The 17,520-nt window shown below is 43.9% G+C and overlaps 1 protein-coding gene across 14 annotated transcripts in view; it reads right to left on the bottom strand.

Annotated features, from left to right (window-relative positions):
* The window catches only part of RYR3 (ryanodine receptor 3), a 293,341-nt gene that overhangs the window by 36,090 nt on the left and 239,731 nt on the right, over positions 1-17,520 (bottom strand). For 10 of the 14 annotated variants that reach the window (XM_077926602.1, XM_077926563.1, XM_077926598.1 and 7 more), the window contains 3 exons: positions 14,258-14,370; positions 5,442-5,541; positions 134-240 (listed from right to left, as the gene is read on the bottom strand). In XM_077926602.1, the coding sequence (XP_077782728.1) occupies positions 134-240; positions 5,442-5,541; positions 14,258-14,370 (320 nt within the window). Of the gene's footprint in view, positions 1-133; positions 241-2,881; positions 2,979-5,441; positions 5,542-14,257; positions 14,371-17,520 lie in introns of all 14 variants that reach the window. The other 4 variants (XM_077926567.1, XM_077926587.1, XM_077926611.1 and 1 more) reach the window with 1 other exon arrangement.

The raw sequence follows: 17,520 nt of genomic DNA, 5'->3' as shown, positions 1-17,520 counted from the left end.
GAGCAGTTCCCTGATGGATCGTGTTTTTATTTTTGTTTTTAAACAAATCAAACTGTTTCTGGAAGTGGGGGACGACTTAGGGTGCAGAAACGATGGTGGGTCTATAATATAGCATTGAATAAAGTGCAGTTACCTTCGTTCGGTTAGAGCATTCCGGCTGAAATGAAGAATGATCTGATGAAGAGGATCAGGATGTTTCTCAGTTTCTTCCTCCTCCTCCTCACTTTTTTGTGGGGGAGTCTGTGCAATAATTATATTGGGTACATGAGTAATAAAAGAAATGCAATGAAATGCAATAAACCTTTCGCAATCCAACCATCTTGAGTCACAAGATCTTCTCTAACATAACACCAGTACATTTATAAATGTTTTTGAACAAAGTATATAAAGAAATGTAACTAGTTATAGGAAAACACTGGTTTTGATGAGATGCCCATTATTATTCAGGGGTCTGATTTGTTCTGTCTGGCCTGCCTAGATACCCCTGGAACCCAACAGGTGCTACTGATGGGCACATCAGTTCTATGGCTCACAATTCCATGATTTCTGAAGTCTATACAGCGTGGATTGGGCCTTCTTTGTCAACCCTACAGAGTCATCTGGGATGGATGGTGGTGGGAGCACTTTATTCTGTGCAGAATGCAGCTGTCTCTGAGCCCTTAGATGCTGTCGCTTTTCATGAGAATTACACTTTCTTCAGAGCATATGAAGCATAACACATGCCTAGGTCAGACAAATGAAGTGCGTAGCCCATTTCTCTCTCCGCTTGCCATGATGCTGGTTTTATGTACAACCATCCACACAACCTCTTACAAGAAACGCAATAATATAATCTCTCTCACGCAAATTATATAGCTTCTCAAATACCTCTGACAACTCAACTGTAAAAGCATCAAAGCCAATCTTCAAAAGACAATCCTATGTACAATATTTTCCACCACGCTAAATAATCTATGGGTGGGTTCTTAGCACTATTAAGTCATTGCTCTTCTACAGTAAACTTCAAACAGAATTGCAACTGACTTTCCAGACAATTGAAGCTATTGCACTTTCCCTATATGTTCATCCTGCTATGTTCTGCCAACTCCCATGGTCATGGCATATCCGTTGTGGATTTAGAAGAGAAGATTTTAAAAGCTGTTTGTGTGAATTTGGAGTTGGGTGGGTAATTCTAAGAAATACTTTGAAAATTAAAAACATTTATTTATTTAGCATTAGGTACTTACCGAATTTGAGCGTGATTGTTCATTGCTATTAATTCAATTTTGGACTGGAATTATAGACTGGAAATATTAATTCTACAAAATTTGCTAAAACTGCAGAGTCTAGAAATACGTTTTTCTTTTTAAAATCAATCCTGTAGTGTTATAGCACTGCACCATATCTTTGCTGCCATTTTAGTATGGTTTTTTTTTTTAAAAAAAAAGTCATAAAAGGATTTTAGTACTAATTTAAGAAGCGATTTAAAAATTGAGGGGATTATAAAATGTTGCCCACTACACTGGCGGAAGAAGGGGGGGAGCACACCGCCCCCGGCAGCGCGATCCCGGTGGGGTTCCATCGTGGCTGCCCCCCATCCGTACTGGGTGCCCCACCCCCAGGACACGTGCCCTGCCCCTGGGACGTGCACCAGCCCCGCCCCCACCTGCTCTCTGCCCCCGGTGCCGGAGCATGAAGCTCCGCCACTGGCCCACTACAAAGAGTTAGATGAGATATGATAGCTTCACCTGCCTGATAACTTTACTATCCATGTCAAAACCACATCTCTTTAAGATGGAAAAGCAGCATCTACACTCACAAGTATTGCACTGCTTTTCTGTCCCTCTAAAAAGGACCCAGACTCTCTGCAGTGAGAAAAGAAAAAGGCAGAAGGAGCACTAGGAAAATTACAAACAGATGATGATGTTATGAGGAGCCCTGTAAAATGTGAAAGAATGCAAAATGGTGGTCCCTCACTCAATGCTTAGTGTGGCTGCAGCTTATATCAGGGACAGCTGAAATGCACTTGTATTTTAAGAGAAAAGGAATATTTTAGGTGAGTAAACTTTTCCAACAGTGATAGGTTAATACCACTTCATATCAACTGTTGAAATGGTTACAAACTAATAGAGGTAATTAACTAATAAAACTATTACTTGGTTTCTCCACCTCTATTAATGATAGCTAGGGGAACAAATCATTTTACATGTACACAGAAATAAAACAATAATTAAATCATTTCTTAGGTTGTCAGTTAAAAAGAAGACATCTAAAACTGTCTGAAGCTTAGAAATACATGCACATACTTATCTTAATTAGAATTAAGTTCTAATAAAAGGTGAAGTAGAAGCATAAATAATTCCAATTTTAATATATGGAAGGAAACTTTTGTTGCTTAATACTGTCATACAAGTTTATAGTTCATTAGAATACCACTCTATTAGAGTATCAGGAGAAAGCCAAATTAACTTGTATAACAGCTTAGAAATGTTAAAATAAAAAGGAGGGTTATGCAATAACCAAAATCCAAACCACAAAGAAGCATTAATTGTGTTAAGCCTTCAAAGAAAATGCTAATTAAAACATAGGAATTGCCAAGCTGAACAAAGCAGAACAATGATAAGTTTTAGTTCAAAACATATTTTTTAAAAAAATAAAAAAGCAATTTTGGATATTGGCATAAGCCATAGCTGTGTCCATGGATGCACAGAATATATCAGTGTTATACTGCACAGCTTGGCTATTTCTTTCCTGATACCTTATATATTTAAGAACATTAACTCTGGCATAGGAAAAGAGTGATACACATTTTAATATAGATAGATACAGATATAAATATATAGTTAGATAGTATGGATCAATGTGGGCATTTGAAACCGGGACCAGCCATATCTGTACTTACAGCCAAATCCTGAACTAGTTTCTCCTCAAAGGAATATTCCTCTGTTTCTATCCAATATTTCTGATAACCATGGAGGAACAGGTTAATAGAGCGGTGCCTGGGAGGGGGGGTGAAAGTGAGATCAAGAGGGATAAACGGAATACAGTATAAAAGCTTATGCGGTTAATGATTAGTAAGCATATGGATTTTGTACAATTGTGTTCCTCTGATTGGTCAGTAAATATTTTTTTAAAAACCAGATCATTGTTTTTGTCTGTTACTATGGTATTTATTTTTGTGGTTTTATATTGTAAACTGCCCTGTGATAGATCTTTGGATGGTGATATAATAATAATAATAAAGTAAATAAGCAATTTCCCCAATGTTTGACAGAAATTAAGTTACACAGAATGTAACTTACAATAGATATACAGAGTACGGGAAAAAAGCCTTCATATCTTCACATTCCATTGCATATTCTACTGCACATACAATAGAATCTAAATAACTTCAGAGCACTTGGGGTGTGTGGTGTTGTTTGTTCTACAATTCGTTGGGTTTAAAGTCTCTTTTCCCACTTTGTTGCCTTAAGTTATGAAAGGACTGGTTGTAGAAATATGGAGAAGACATCCTGTTGGGTCTTTTGTAATCTCTCTTGTGAGTGAGCAACACCTTAAGTTTGCGTCTGGATTCAACCAGAAAGTCCTTCAGAGCTTCGTCTGGGCTGAGCAGAAGACGTCTGAAGAACAAGCAGAAGTTCAGCCAAGAACTGATGAAGAAGAGGGAAACAGAACGGCTTTTTTTTAAGAAAAAGAAAAAAGCGGAGAGCAGCATAAGGAGAGGTGGCAGGATGTGCTTCAGGGAAGGAAACAACAACAGAATGACCGCTCCCCACTTCAAATGGGGGGTGCTTTTTGTGTGGTTGCGCGCAGCCCCCTGGCCCTACACGATCACCAGCAAGTCAGACTGGCTTTGCCTCCCCAAGCTGAGTACCTGGAGGTTCCCGCCTAACCTTAGACAGTTAACCAATCCCAGCTAGGGAGGTGTTGTCAGGGGAGTTGACCAGGTAGGATTAGGACCGCCCTGCACACACAATGAGGGCGGAACCTACCTGGGAGCTCTCAGCTGGCTCCCCAGAATCCTTTAGTCTTTCTTCCCTAAATGGGTGGGGGCGTGAAGTGGTGACCCACGTCCCCCCTGCGGTGGTGATCCCAGGGTTCCCCGTTAAAGGGGTTTTGTTGAGGGGAGTCACTGGCCATACGCCATTAGGTTGTCAGTGCTCTACCCTGCGTTGCGGTGAATTGGGGTGGGGGGTGGGCTCTCTGCTTAAACATATGTTTTCCAGAGCCAGCCCAATCCCCACACAGTTTGGATAACCCTGATGTTCCCCAGATTCCCGGCCGGGGACTGGGAGGGATAAACGCCCAATGCCAAGGTCTCCCTACACCTGAAAGTTTAATAAAGTTGTGGCCAATTTTAATCCCATAACACGTTGTCATGAGTCATTATTCCTCCCAGGGGTCGCCAGGGGTTGAGGGGCCTCCTCCTGGCCATGCAATAAAGGCAGAGTGAAGTGGAATAAAACATAGCTATGGGTTGAGGGTGAAAAGACACAGACTAAGCCATCTATGCTATTTTAAGACCTAAGGTAGGTTAAAGGAGTGAAAAAGAAAAAACGAAAAAACTGAGGTGGGAGCTAATGGCAACTGGCTGCCAAAGGCAGAGACAGAACTGCATTATGGGAGCCCTACGTCCCAAACGGTTGCTGCTTGCCTTCAACCAAGAGGGTAGAGACCTTAGCCCATCCTATTGACCTGGAACTGGGAATAGGGGAATGTGTTGCAGCTTGTTCTTCCTGGACTTTGGTGAGGCATCACTGGTGATCCATGGGTCAATAAGGATCAAAGGGTGCCACCAAAGAGACGCAGCATTGTGCAGCCTGGACCCTCTTCCACCTGCAGTGAGGGTGGGAAAACTAGGGCCTTTAAAGCGCCAGCCTCAATCCTCACAGAGAGCTTCTCAGCCCTTCTAGGAAGTGTCAGAGGCAGAGTGGGGAAATAACTCAAAATAAAGGGAGAGAGAAAGAAAAGCATGTAAGAAGAGGCCCGCTTGTGAATTGGGCTCCAGATTTGCATGGCCAGTTGCCTCATCAGGCAGAGCCTCATGAAGCAGAGCCAGTTTGGGAAACCGATGCTCCTCCAAAAGAAAGTGAAGATTGATTAGCTCAGCATGTGTGCTTCAATAGGGGATGTCATCCCAAAGGTACTACTGACTATCTTCTAGGAACCTCTGGAGAACAATACTTTTTAAAGAAACACTCACGGCAAATACAACTTAAGCACTGTCATTTTTAGGAAACACATAACACATTGAATATGCACATTTCATTTATTAGTGCATACAATAAATTGTTATTTAATTCATTTATTGTGCTTCACTGCCAGAATTTCTGCTATTTTTTCAACTTGGACTGACCAATCAGAATCCCTTATTAAATTGTACAAACTCATAGTATGACATCATATCATGGCTGGGAAAGGAGTAAGTGTGTGCGTAAGCAAGAGGCTCTCTATTACATTACCGTTAATGTGAGTATGAGCCTGTCATATTGAGTTTTTTCATGTACTTTTTCCAGCCATACACGTTGGAAGGTGCTCAGGTAGAAATTGCTAATTTTGTGTCTGAAGAAAAGCATATAGGTTTCAACTAACAATAAAAATACAATTTAATTATAGTAAAGCAATTAAGAGCAACGGTTATCTAAATATGTAAAATATATTAATAATTTTACATCTCAATTTATGTTAATAATTTTACATCTCATTTTATGTTAATAGTTTTGCATCTCATCTCATTCTGTCCAAGTTCTATATGGCCATGATTATATTAAAAATAATGACGACAATCCTAAGTATTAGGATTCTTCTTAAATACAAAGGTTCAATTCTTCAAATGTCACATTCAAATACAGACATTCATATTCATAACATAGCAAGTCTATACAGTTTGCAGTCCACCATGCCAAAATTGTATGCATAAGCGGGGATATCCCATTGTCACGAAGGGCAGTCACAAATAATTCCATATATTATTGGGACTCTTGTTCCCCATCTCTGCTGTTACTCAAATTGTGTCCCTCATTTTTAAAATATTGTGTAGATGTCAACAGAAATTAGAGAGTGAGACTGAAATCATACACTTAGTTATGCCTACTTAATCCATAAAAGCAATGTCTTAGATTCCAAGAAATGTTACGGAAATTAATGTTAAGGATTTATCTGCCATTCTGTAGCCACCTACAGCCTCCAAAATCCATTCTGGAGGATCAGATATACCTCCTGAGCAAGATGAGATGAGGTGTGTGCAGCTGTTGAGGAGAGAATATGTTTTCATTCTTTTTTTAAAAAAAGATTTACTATCACAAGGAACTAAACAGCAGTACACATCCTAAATTATGAAAACAATCAAGGCCAGTCAAACAATCATAGGTCCAAACACAAAAAAGAGAGATGCAGGTATATCTGGGTGGACTGCAAAATTTTGACCAGAGGTTTGCATTAACATCAATAAAGCTTCAGCAATCCTGAAATGTACTGTTAAACCATTTTCAGATGGCTCCCTTGCCCCACCAATAAATAATCAAATATTGAGTTCTCCGTTTCCCAAGGCAACCTGGAAGCTAAAATAAGAAAAATGCAAGAAATGTATAATTAACATATTACTGATTGTGGTTCAAAGAGAATGGACTGGAGGAAACACAGCCCAGAATAACTAAGGAGATAGTACAAGAATACTTGGCTAGTCTAGATGTATTCAAGTCTCCAGGGCCAGATGAACTGCATCCAAGAGTATTAAAAGAACTGGCAGATGTGATTTCAGAACCACTGGCAGTCATCTTTGAGAATTCCTGGAGAACAGGCGAAGTCCCGGCAGACTGGAGGAGAGCAAATGTTGTCCCTATTTTCAAAAAGGGGAAAAGAGAGGACCCAAATAATTACCGCCCAGTCAGTCTGACATCAATACCAGGGAAGATTCTGGAGCAGATCATTAAGCAAACAGTCTGTGAGCACCTAGAAAGGAATGCTGTGATCACCAATAGTCAGCATGGATTTCTGAAAAATAAGTCATGTCAGACTAACCTGATCTCGTTTTTTGACAGAATTACAAGCCTGGTAGATGAAGGGAACGCAGTGGATGTAGTCTACCTTGATTTCAGCAAGGCATTTGACAAGGTGCCCCATGATATTCTTGTAAAGAAGCTGGTAAAATGTGGTCTTGACTATGCTACCACTCAGTGGATTTGTAACTGGCTGACTGACCGAACCCAAAGGGTGCTCATCAATGGTTCCTCTTCATCCTGGAGAAGAGTGACTAGTGGGGTGCCACAGGGTTCTGTCTTGGGCCCGGTCTTATTCAACATCTTTATCAACGACTTGGATGATGGACTCAAGGGCATCCTGATCAAATTTGCAGATGACACCAAACTGGGAGGGGTGGCTAACACCCCAGAGGACAGGATCACACTTCAAAACGACCTTGACAGATTAGAGAACTGGGCCAAAACAAACAAGATGAATTTTAACAGGGAGAAATGTAAAGTATTGCACTTGGGCAAAAAAAATGAGAGGCACAAATACAAGATGGGTGACACCTGGCTTGAGAGCAGTACATGTGAAAAGGATCTAGGAGTCTTGGTTGACCACAAACTTGACATGAGCCAACAGTGTGACGCGGCAGCTAAAAAAGCCAATGCAATTCTGGGCCTCATCAATAGGAGTATAGCATCTAGATCAAGGGAAGTAATAGTGCCACTGTATTCTGCTCTGGTCAGACCTCACCTGGAGTACTGTGTCCAGTTCTGGGCACCACAGTTCAAGAAGGACACTGACAAACTGGAACGTGTCCAGAGGAGGGCAACCAAAATGGTCAAAGGCCTGGAAACGATGCCTTATGAGGAACGGCTAAGGGAGCTGGGCATGTTTAGCCTGGAGAAGAGGAGGTTAAGGGGTGATATGATAGCCATGTTCAAATATATAAAAGGATGTCACATGGAGGAGGGAGAAAGGCTGTTTTCTGCTGCTCCAGAGAAGCGGACACGGAGCAATGGATCCAAACTACAAGAAAGAAGATTCCACCTAAACATTCGGAAGAACTTCCTGACAGTAAGAGCTGTTCGACAGTGGAATTTGCTGCCAAGGAGTGTGGTGGAGTCTCCTTCTTTGGAGGTCTTTAAGCAGAGGCTTGACATCCATATGTCAGGAGTGCTCTGATGGTGTTTCCTGCTTGGCAGGGGGTTGGACTCGATGGCCCTTGTGGTCTCTTCCAACTCTATGATTCTATGATTCTATGACTGCGTAACACTTGCATAACCACCAGGTCTATTTGAAATAATTTCTAAGTGGTTTCCTAAAAGGATCTTGGGCACAATCCATCCTCCCCCTTGGCGCAGCACAAAGAGCTGAATATGTGGGAGAGGAGATTCTTAAGCCCAACTCTTCTACTGACAGGCACAGAGCTGTATGTCCTGCCATTATGTGCAATGAGAGGTTTCGGCTTCCCTCTAGGAAAGAAGTAGAAGCAGAGCCCCTGCTTCTCTTCATATACACTTCATATACAAAATTGTGGAAACCCTTTGGGAAAAGTGTATTTCCGAGGTTTGATGGCTCATAACACCTGTAGGGACGCGGGTGGCGCTGTGGGTAAAACCTCAGCGCCTAGGACTTGCCGATCGCATGGTCGGCGGTTTGAATCCCCGCGGCGGGGTGCGCTTCCGTTGTTCGGTCCCAGCGCCTGCCAACCTAGCAGTTCGAAAGCACCCCCGGGTGCAAGTAGATAAATAGGGACCGCTTACCAGCGGGAAGGTAAACGGCGTTCCGTGTGCTGCGCTGGCTCGCCAGATGCAGCTTGTCACGCTGGCCACGTGACCCGGAAGTGTCTGCGGACAGCGCTGGCTCCCAGCCTATAGAGTGAGATGAGCGCACAACCCTAGAGTCTGTCAAGACTGGCCTGTACGGGCAGGGGTACCTTTACCTTTTAACACCTGATTGGCTCTCTAAACACACATGCTCATTGGCTACATTCAGATGAAGGAAAGCTACTGCCTATCAGCCTAATCAAGTTGTGCTTCCTTTTTCTGGTTATTTGGCTATAACCTTTGATAGAATACAGATAATTGAACAAACTTTGCTCTATCATATTCCTCATTAAATTATCTTTCCATTGAGATATATAAATGTATGTATATGTGTGTATGTGTGTGTGTGTGTGTGTGTATATATATATATACGAAAGCAAATATATATATATATATATATGCAGGTTTTGGTGTCCTCGGGTGTCTTCCCGTGTAAAAGTTGGGGTGTCTAGGCGACGTTTCAACGAGGTCTCACTCGTCATCTTCAGGCTGGTGCTTTCGGCTTCTTGTTACTGGAACAGAGCAGGATCTCAGTGTTTGAGTTCCTATAAATACTGTTGAGGAGGTGTGGTGTATAGCCTCCAATGTTCTGGGCAGAGAGGAAGTTCCCAGGCTAGTGTGCCTTTTCTTCTTTTGTTCCTTAATTGCTTGAGGGATATCTTGAGTGATTTCTTGAGTGATATCCTGAGTACCACTTAGGTGGGTCATTAGGTGTGGATTAGTTGCTAAAGCCTTTGTGTCTTGACCTCTTGAACTTTGTGAAGAGTTTTTCTGAGAAGATGGATGTACTGCACTTAGTTGTGCTCTGGCTTGGCTTCGTGTATAGGGGCGAGCTGTGGTTTTGTGGCCTGTGCCGGGATTGCAGGGGGGTGCAGCATCCGGAGGTGCCACCATGGTTTGGCTACTGGATGGTGTCTGTAATTTATCTGTGGAGAGGGTCTGGGTTTGGGTCTGGTGTGGTTGATTGGTGATGGCGTTATGTGTGCCTCTGGATCTGGTGTCAGTTTTTGTGGGGAGGGCTAATTTCCAGATGTCTGGCAAGCGGGATGTGTCGTCACGCTTGTTCATGTTGTGAGGGTGTTTCTCTATCTCGATGGCTTCCATGATTATTCTCTTGTGGTGATGTTCCATGTTAGAGAGCAATTTGGAATCTGCAAAATTAATTTCGTGTCCTGTTTCTTTCATGTGTTGGAAAAGAGAGGAAGTTTTTTCTTCTTTTTTGACGGCATTCTTGTGTTCTGCGATACGTGCATTTATTCGTCTGTTTGTTTGTCCAATGTACGTGGCTGGGCAGACTTTGCAGGGTATTTCATAGACCCCTTGGTTTTCCAACTGGATTTTATCCTTGGGGTTTCTGAGGATATTGGCTATTTTTTGGTTGGCGCAAAAGGCTGTTTTGATATTGTGTTTATGGAGGATTTTGCTAATTTTATCTGTAGTGCCCTTGATATAAGGAAGGAGGGCCATGCCATTGTTTTCTTCTGTGTCTTGGTTTTTGGGGGGTGTTTCTTTTTGGATTAGCTTCGTAACCCTGTTTTGCTGGTATCCATTGGCAATTAACACATTTGAGAGATTCTGTAACTCAGTTGTCAAGTGGTCTTTGTCAGCCAGGCGTTTGGTTCTGGAGATGAGAGTCTTGGCTACGGAGTTTATTTGTGCAGGGTGGTGGTGTGATTGTGCATGTAAGTAGCGGTTGGTGTGTGTTTTTTTCCGGTAGATAGTGTGTCCTAGGGAGCCATCAGGTTTTTTGTAGATTAGGACGTCAAGGAAGGGAAGTTGGTTGTTGGCTTCTATTTCCATAGTGAATTGTATTTTGGGGTGTAGGCTGTTGAGATGTGTGAGGAAGCTGTCCAGTTTTTCCTTCCCGTGTGGCCAAATTACAAAGGTGTCGTCAACATATCTGAGCCAAAGTTTGGGTTTGTGTTCTGACTTGTCTAAAGCATTGGTTTCAAAGTGTTCCATGTACAGGTTTGCGATGACCGGTGAGAGGGGTGATCCCATAGGTGCTCCTTCTATCTGTTTGTATCTTTGTCCATTGTGGATGAAGTACGTGTTGGTTAGGCAGTGGTTGGTCAGGTCCAAGATGTATTCGGGGGGATTGTATTTGTTTTGAATGGCTGTCAAGGCTTCATTAATGGGCACTTGAGTGAAGAGAGATACAACATCGAAGCTCACAAGTAGGTCATTGGGATGTAGGTTTTGCTTCTTTATTGTTTCTATGAACTGGAAGGAGTTTGGAACGTGTGAAGAGATGGATTCTGCATAGGGCTGAAGTTGCTTGGCGAGAAATTTAGCGAGATTTTGTAGAGGTGAGCCTATGGAGCTGACTATTGGTCTGAGTGGTATAGGAACTCAAACACTGAGATCCTGCTCTGTTCCAGTAACAAGAAGCCGAAAGCACCAGCCTGAAGATGACGAGTGAGACCTCGTCGAAACGTCGCCTAGACACCCCAACTTTTACACGGGAAGACACCCGAGGACACCAAAACCTGCATTCCTGTACCCGTGAAAATCTACGAAAGCAAATATATATATATATATATATATATGGTGTTATGAGCCATCAAACCTCAGAAATACACTTTCCCCAAAAGGTTTCCACAATTTTGGTCACTAGTGTAGGGCATATTTGCCTGTCCATGAACTAACTTCAGCACAAAGGGAGCCTGAGAAACTGACAAAAATAGTGGTAATGGGAAACAAAGTTTCCATACCTGAGAATCAGAAAGTGGCAAATACAACACCATTCAGAGGTCTAAATAGGAAAATATTGTATGCTGTGTGGAGTCCTCAATCTACGCATGCATCTGCATTTTTTGATTTTGATGGTTCAGGCAGTGGCTCTGTTTTTTATATCCAGTTATATAGTCGTATAGATATTTCTTTTCCGAATGGTTTTTGTATGGTTTTGTCATGGCCTTTGGCTAGTACAATAAAGCTAATTTATTTACTTAAGAATATACAACACCACTTTTTAAAAAAGGGATTCCAGGGAGATGTTGAAAATTACAGACCAGTAAGTTTAAACTCTGTTCTGGGAAAACTGGTGGAAAACATTGTTAAAGGTAAGATAACAAAGCATATAGGAGGAACAAGTCTTGCTGAAGCAGAAATCAGCATGGCTTCTGCAAGGGCAACTTCCGTTTCACTAACCTATTAGAGTCTCAACAAGCATATAGACAGAGATGATCAAATTGACATAGTGCATTTGGGCCTTCAAAAAGCTTTTGACAAAGTACCTCACCAAATTACCTCACTGCCTGAGTAAAATAAGACGAGAGAGCCTCTTGTAAATCAGGGACAGGTTAAATAACAGGGAGAAAGACAGACAGAAATAAGTGGACAGTTCTCCCAATGGAGGGATGTAGAAAGTGGATTCCTGGGACTGGTCTTGTGACCTGTGCTTTTTAATGCATATACAGATAGGTAGCCGTGTTGGTCTGCCATAGTCAAAACAAAAAAAATTCCTTCCAGTAGCACCTTAAAGACCAACTAAGTTACCGGTAGTTCTTGGTATGACATTGGGTTCTTATCTCATTATACATGACAAAGCCATTTTTCACCTTCTCACCCCTTGCTTTTTCCTGTAAGACCTATTGCAGTCATTAAGAGTCGTCAACAGGCTCATCACAGCTATCTGCCAATCACCCATTCCCACCACCCTTCTGAGTAATACCCCTCTCCACCTTCTCACTATATAGAAGGATCTGGCAACTTCTGTTTCAGTGTATCTGAAGAAGTGTGCATGCACACGAAAGCTCATACCAAGAACTAACTTAGTTGGTCTTTAAGGTGCTACTGGAAGGAATTTTTTTTGTTTTTAATGCATAAACAGTGTTCGGGATCTAAAATGATCTGTCCAAACTGTCTATCCTTGCTTATATGTTGGAATCATGATTTCTGGAAGCAGTGCTGAGCCTATACCATTAGTAGCCTAAATTAAGATACTGTACCTTCCTTGCTCTCAAATAAGAGCTGCTGTAATTGGGTTTTGGGGCAGGAGCATGACAGAGGGTTAGACAAATTCGTGGAGGACATAGCGACCAATGACTACTAACCCTGATGCTTACGTTCTACGCTGCTGGAAACTGCAGGAGGGGAGATTGCTGCTGCATTCAGGTCTGCTTGCAGGTCTCCCATAGGCATCTGGTTGGCCACGGTGAGAACAGGAAGCTGGACTAGATGGGCCTGATATAACAGGCTGTGCTTATGTGCATACTGCATGAACAGGCTAGCCTCCGGCCTGCATCTGCAGCCCTAGGATTTTTTGTGTGTGGGAGTCATGCATGAGATTTTCATTGCAAGGAATGGCATAGCTATTTACCCATTCTGTTTACATTTCCAAGTAAGGGCTGGCAGGAAATGTGCAGGAGGAGATGCAGCATGCAAAACAACAACAATGCACGTGTAATTGCAGAAGTTGAAACTTGTCAATTAACGTATTTCATAAAACAAGCCTCCCAAATTTTAGGGTTAAGACCTTAACCTATCACGCTTAAAACAATGGATAAATAGTTAAATGGTGTTTAAAAATATTAAAGGCATGATCCACTCTCATGTCTAGGAAGGAGTGGGCTAGCTTGCCCTACATATAGAACACGGTTGCCATATTCCAAAAAGCAAAAACCAGGACACCCTGGAAGTTTTTACAAAAACGCCAACAAGACTCGATTTTTTGATTGATCTAGGACAAAGCGGCCCCCCAGATGTCAATTCCGTCTTTGAAATCCAGGTAATGACTGGGAAAATCCAGATGTATGGCAGCCCTAAGATAGGAGGTGCATACAGACATCCCAAACATAGCAGCAGATAACTGGGCCCAAAAGCCTGGCCAAGGGATAGTGGCAAAAGGGAAGGATAGGTAGTTCCAACAGTACAGTCCTATGCACGCCTGCTCAGAAGTAAGTCCCATATAGTTCAGTGGGCTAACTCCCAAATAAGTGGGTAAAATATTGCAGCCTGGCAATTCAAAAATATATGAATGGCTACTCAAAAGCAGGCACCACTGAGTTCAACATGACCCACTTCCAGGTACATTTGCTTAGGATTGCAGTTCACTGTTTTAAAACAGCAGGGGACTGCAAAGGATTAAAAAATGATACATAAGTTCACCAAATACAAGACTTTCTGATATTCAGAAAAGCAATGAAAAGGTAATGAAATGTAATAGAAATGTATTTTTGCAGTGCTAGTTGAGGTTAGAATTAATTTTGGATCCTAGTGTGTTATTAGAATACTGTCAAGACTGCTTTACAAAATGCTTCTGCGAGTCTTGTGTTCTATCTATTTCCATTTGAAACAGAATGAAGGATTAGAGCATCTCTTTTACAAAGACGTAAGATGCTTTTCTAATATGGCTCAACAGGAAACTTTAAGAAACTGGATGAACTTTTAATACCGTGTCACAGAAACCATGTCAGGTAAGAACACCCACTGTTCTGAAGCGCAATAGCAAGAGTAAAAAGAAAAATTAAGTTATGTACCTTGGCAGATTATACAACGGTGCCATCCTGAAACAAGCCACAACAGCTCTTTTACGTTGTTTTGACAAGAGTTTGTGCCATACTGCTTTCTTTGATCTTAATGGTTGCTCAACCTATGGAAAAACACTATTGTAAATAACAGCTCCAATGCAGCTCATGCCATCTGTAAGTCTACGATGGTAGAAAATACATGCGTGGACACACACATGCATGCACAAAACGCACAAGATTAAACCTAACCTCACACTGGAGAGAAAATCACATCAAGCCAAATGTTTGGCGAAACAGGAGAATCTTTGGGGTTCATTTGAAAGCCATAATAGATGGAGACAATTCACCTCTCCAGGGACTGAATTCTGATCTACCTTTCCCAGGAAAAACTGCAGTGGACACCCCCCCCCCCGAGATGTGCAAAAATACTCCTAAACAGGAGGCTAGAGGCAGAGTTGGATCCAGGAGTATCCATATATTGAAAACCTGGGGTTGCATCCTCTGCACTCACTGCACATGTGGCATCACTTGGAGGACTTCCCATCCCTGTGCGTCACACAAATTTGTCCTGGGTTCCCCCCCAACCTTCCAGAGCAGATTTGGAGGGCACACAAGGGAGGAAATAAAGTTCCACTGCATGAGCAGAAATCATTCCATGAACACAATGAGTTCGTGGATACAATGCCTTGTCTTTCATCAGAAGTGCAGCCCGTCCAGAACAGGCTGAGCTTTCCCAAAGTTATAAATGTTGACATTAGAACTGTCTAGTTGTCACCCCTATATCTACCTTCTGAGGCCCTTCTTTGTGAGGTCTGGAGGGTGGCAACACGAGAACAGGCCTTCTCTGCAGTGGCTCCCCATCTATGGAAGGCTGTCCCCAGGGAAGTTTGCCTGGCGCCTTCATTATACACCTTTAGGCACCAGGCAAAAAATGTTCAACTAGGCCCTTGGTTGATCTGGTAGACATCCTATGCCCTTTTGGGGGGGGGGCAGGTTTATTGGGTATGGGACGCGGGTGGCGCTGTGGGTAAAACCTCAGCACCTAGGACTTGCCGATCGCATGGTCAGCGGTTCGAATCCCCGCTGCGGGGTGCGCTCCCGTCGTTCGTTCCCAGCGCCTGTCAACCTAGCAGTTCGAAAGCACCCTCGGGTGCAAGTAGATAAATAGGGACCACTGACTAGCGGGAAGGTAAATGGCGTTTCCGTGTGCGGCTCTGGCTCACCAGAGTAGCTTCGTCACGCTGGCCACGTGACCCGGAAGTGTCTGCGGACAGCGCTGGCTCCCGGCCTCTAGAGTGAGATGAGCGCACAACCCTAGAGTCTGTCAAGACTGGCCCGTACGGGCAGGGGTACCTTTACCTTTACCTTAGGTTTATTGGGTTGTTGTTTTTATTTTAATTATATATATTTTGGATTTTGTGTTGATCTTTTCTGTGAACCGCCCTGAGGCCCCTGGGTATAGGGTGGTATATAAATTCAATAAATATTCATAATACCCTGTAAGCTAAGTCAGTAGTATTACCCTTCATACTGCAGACAGGGGGCCAAGGCTGAGAGTAGCTTACTTAAGACCAGCTACTGACTACATGTCAGAAGCTAGATCTGGACCAGGGACTCCCCAATTTAAAACACAGTCTCTGTTAAAATATATGTGCTTAGATAACTCCATGTTCTCCGCCATGACCTCCCCGCCAATTTCGATACAATAAAGGAACTGGAGGCCCCTCGACTGTCCTCGGGTCCAGTATTGGACCACTTTGACCGGATATCCCCAGCCGATGTGGACAGACTCCTCCGAGCTGGAAAGCCCACCACTTGTCCTCTCGACCCGTGCCCGTCCTGGCTGATTAGAGCGTGTCCAGACGAGGTGCGGGCCCCCCTGGGGGATATCATCAATTTGTCCCTTGGCACCGGGACATTCCCAGGGGAACTGAAGGAGGCAGTGGTGCGCCCGCTTTTAAAGAAAACATCATTAGATCCCTTAGATCTATCCAATTACCGCCCGGTTTCGAATCTTCCATTCCTGGGTAAGGTGATTGAGAGAGCGGTTGCGGAACAGCTTGGTAGGTTTCTGGATGAAACATCGGCTCTGGATCCATTCCAGTCCGGCTTCCGCGCTGGTCATGGGACCGAGACGGCTCTGGTCGCCTTAACAGATGATCTCCGTAGGCAGCTGGATCGAGGCGGGTCGGGGCTGCTGATTCTTCTAGACCTGTCAGCAGCCTTCGACATGGTCGATCACAAACTCCTGGACCACCGCCTTGCCGACGTGGGGATCCAGGGCACAGCCCTTCAATGGCTGCGCTCGTTTCTCTCTGGTCGGGGACAGAGGGTGGCGCTTGGGGGGGAATTGTCATCCCGCCACTCCTTGGTGTGTGGAGTGCCTCAGGGTGCGATTCTCTCCCCGATGCTTTTTAACATCTTTATGCGCCCCCTTGCCCAGCTTGTCCGGAGTTTTGGGCTGGGCTGCCATCAGTATGCTGATGACACCCAACTCTATCTGTTGATGGATGGCCATCCTGACTCGGCCCCAGACACACTGATCAGATGCTTGGAAGCTGTGGCTGGATGGCTACGTGGGAGCCGGTTGAAGTTAAATCCTTCGAAGACAGAGGTCCTCTGGCTGGGACGGGACGATACGAGATTGAGGGGGCAACTCCCTTCTCTTGCGGGGGTGCAATTAGTGCCAGCACCGTCCGTTAAGAGTTTGGGTGTAATCTTCGATACCTCCCTCTCCATGGAGGCGCAGATTGCAGCTATAACAAAGGCGGCATTTTTTCATCTCCGCCAAGCTAAGCAGTTGGCTCCTTACCTCTCTCGCCCTGACCTAGCCACTGTGATCCACGCGACGGTCACCTCCAGACTGGATTATTGTAACTCGCTCTACGTGGGGCTGCCCTTGAGACTGACCCAGAAACTCCAGCGGGTGCAGAATGCCGCAGCGAGACTCCTTACGGGGTCTTCGCTGCGAGATCACATTCATCCGGTGCTATACCAGCTGCACTGGCTCCCGGTGGAGTACAGGATCAGGTTTAAGGTGCTGGTTTTAACCTTTAAAGCCCTATACGGCCTAGGACCCTCGTACCTACGGGACCGCCTCTCCTGGTATGCCCCACAGAGGAACTTACGGTCTTCAAATAAAAACATCTTGAAGGTCCCAGGCCACAGAGAGGTTAGGCTGGCCTCAACTAGAGCCAGAGCTTTTTCGACTGCGGCTCCAACCTGGTGGAATGCCCTGTCGCAAGAGACAAGGGCCCTGCAGGACTTGACAT

This window comes from Podarcis muralis, chromosome 1 (assembly GCF_964188315.1).
Source record: "Podarcis muralis chromosome 1, rPodMur119.hap1.1, whole genome shotgun sequence".
NCBI lineage: Eukaryota > Metazoa > Chordata > Lepidosauria > Squamata > Lacertidae > Podarcis > Podarcis muralis.
The sequence above is the reverse complement of the archived record's forward strand: the minus strand, read 5'-3'. Positions and strand labels throughout refer to the sequence as shown.